This window comes from Penaeus monodon, chromosome 19, assembly GCF_015228065.2.
Source record: "Penaeus monodon isolate SGIC_2016 chromosome 19, NSTDA_Pmon_1, whole genome shotgun sequence".
Lineage (NCBI taxonomy): Eukaryota > Metazoa > Arthropoda > Malacostraca > Decapoda > Penaeidae > Penaeus > Penaeus monodon.
The window spans coordinates 1,968,471-1,970,776 of NC_051404.1; the positions used below are offsets into that span (position 1 = coordinate 1,968,471).

At 33.4% G+C, this 2,306-nt stretch overlaps 1 protein-coding gene across 1 annotated transcript in view; it reads right to left on the minus strand.

The window, feature by feature from the left end:
- The window catches only part of LOC119584961 (cell division control protein 48-like), a 13,062-nt gene that overhangs the window by 1,967 nt on the left and 8,789 nt on the right, over positions 1-2,306 (minus strand). Inside the window, exons 8-11 of the mRNA XM_037933558.1 lie at positions 1,919-2,200; positions 1,079-1,195; positions 541-591; positions 276-416 (exon numbers count right to left, since the gene is read on the minus strand). Coding sequence (XP_037789486.1) covers positions 276-416; positions 541-591; positions 1,079-1,195; positions 1,919-2,200 — 591 coding nt within the window. The remainder of the gene's footprint in view (positions 1-275; positions 417-540; positions 592-1,078; positions 1,196-1,918; positions 2,201-2,306) is intronic.

Genomic DNA, 2,306 nt, shown 5'->3' on the forward strand with positions numbered 1-2,306 from the left:
AGAGAAAAGAGGAGAGTGGTGTAGATATAGTAAATATATTACAAGATAAAAAATTTTGTATAAAATAATTTTCCTGTTACTCTTTCATAGTAAATACTTACAAATATATTTGCAGATTAATCAGTTTAAAGCATCATGACCAATTTCATAACCCTACAGAGTGAGAAAATATTTGTAATCTAATGGCACATCAATCTCTCTACCAATTATCTAACATATCAAAATGTACAAATTATTTTACAATCATCAATCAAAATATAACAAACAGCCCACACCTTGAGAGGAAAGAAGCTGAAGTTGGTCTCATTAACAAGGGCTCGCACAAACAAGGTCTTGGAGCACCCAGGAGGCCCGTACAGAAGAAGACCTTTTAATGGGTGTTCGTCTGGACTGTCCTGATGTTGGTGAATCATTTTCTGAAAATTAATAACTTGTTTATTACCCAAAGAGAAGGATGAGCATGCACTTCATTATGTATTACCCAAACAGAAGTATAAATATACATTTAGTTTTACTTATGTGTGACAAAAAGAACCTTACCTGTAATTTTGACTTTAGTGCCTGATAACCCCAGATGTCATCCCATTTTACCTGGAAATTCAATAACCATCAATCAATAAGATATTCTAGTTGTCCTGACTTCAATAACTACAGACAAGTAAAAAGAAGTAGCTGTAAAAGGAATGGCACATTCTTTATTAGTAGGCTTGATTTTAAGGAGATCCAACTTTGTGACAGGGTAGCAAGGCTCTCCATGCTTTGGAACTACAGCAATTTATGGAGCCACTGTAGTATACCTTGGCTTTTAAAAAGTATACATAAATAATATATAAAGAAGACTAATTGTAAATATCAAGTGATTCTACAACATTATTCCCCTACTTGAGTAGATGAATCTTAAAACTATAAAGCTGCAATGCAAGCCTAGTTAGGCTTACAGTATATACATTACATTTTATTCTCCCAGTTACATGAAAAGAATACATCAACCACTAAGGTAACTTTCTTGTTCATGAACAGGTATTTATACAGTTACAATTAACCCATGTGTTGCCAGCAACAAATACAAAATACATACCACAGATATTGCTGTGTAGTTTTGTCTCATCATGGTTGGTACAACAGCTTTTAAACCCTCACTTAAGTCTTCCTGACAAAGACTCAACTCTACCTCTTGCTCTCTCATGCCTGTATTCTGTAATTTTTTTTTAGAAACAGACAATAACCATTATATTAGTGTATTATTTGTTTAAAAACTAGCTGTTACAAATTGGCTAAACTTAAATAACAAAATCTGTAGCAAATTAGATAACTATACTCTTCATTCAATAACCAATGTATCACTATACTTCTAGGGGACTCAAAATTGATAGTAGTAAGACTTCAACTGAGACTCAGGCAAAATTATAAACATGTTGGTGTTATCAGATACTATTCAAAATTATCTCAATTTCCATAACCAGGTCAAACAGCTTACTTTCTGGAAGAAGGTGTTACTGAGAATTTTAAGCATGAGAAAAATCACTAAAGGGTTAACAAATCAAAGAAACTTTACACTAATGACTCTTTTGTTTGTGTATCTATACATGTAAAAAAAAAAAATTGACAAAGACTCATAGCCAGTCTACATTTTCACAGGCAGAAATTGCATCAAATGAAGAAATAAATAACGGTGAGTTCTTTGAGCATGTTTATGATTACACTAGCCCTCCTTCCTTGTTGAAATAGGCAGTAACAGAAAAAAAAAGAATTTTGCCAAAGATATAATAATCTTCCTTATCTCCCTTTCTTAATTTTCCATAATATACCAAAAGAAATAACCCAGCACATCACATAAACATTCTTTTTTACTTGAAATTATCCCTCACCCTATCTTTGGAGTATGCAAAATCTTTAATTGCACCATCTCTAAAATTACCTTTACTACTCTTTCAGTAGTGTGTAACCAGGAACTTTTTATCAAAACATCCAGGTCAGCTCCAGAAAACCCATATGCCTGTTTTGCTATATCAAGTATTTCTTTCTGCTGTAGTCTATGGCTCTGAGAGGACAGTAACTTCTGGAGAATGAAGGCCCTTTGGTGAGCATCTGGAAGTGGTACAAGCAATTGCCTGTCCAATCTTCCCGGACTCTGTAACTTTGGTGCAACTGCATCTGGGCGACTTGTGGCACCTATCAGCAAAACAGGTTTAGAGCTATCCTGGAAAGTAAAGATAAAAAATATATGTTTCTGTAATATTTGCAAAAATGATTTAAATTTTTGTAACTTTATGCATATAATTAGGGAGAAGCATAATGATCCAGAA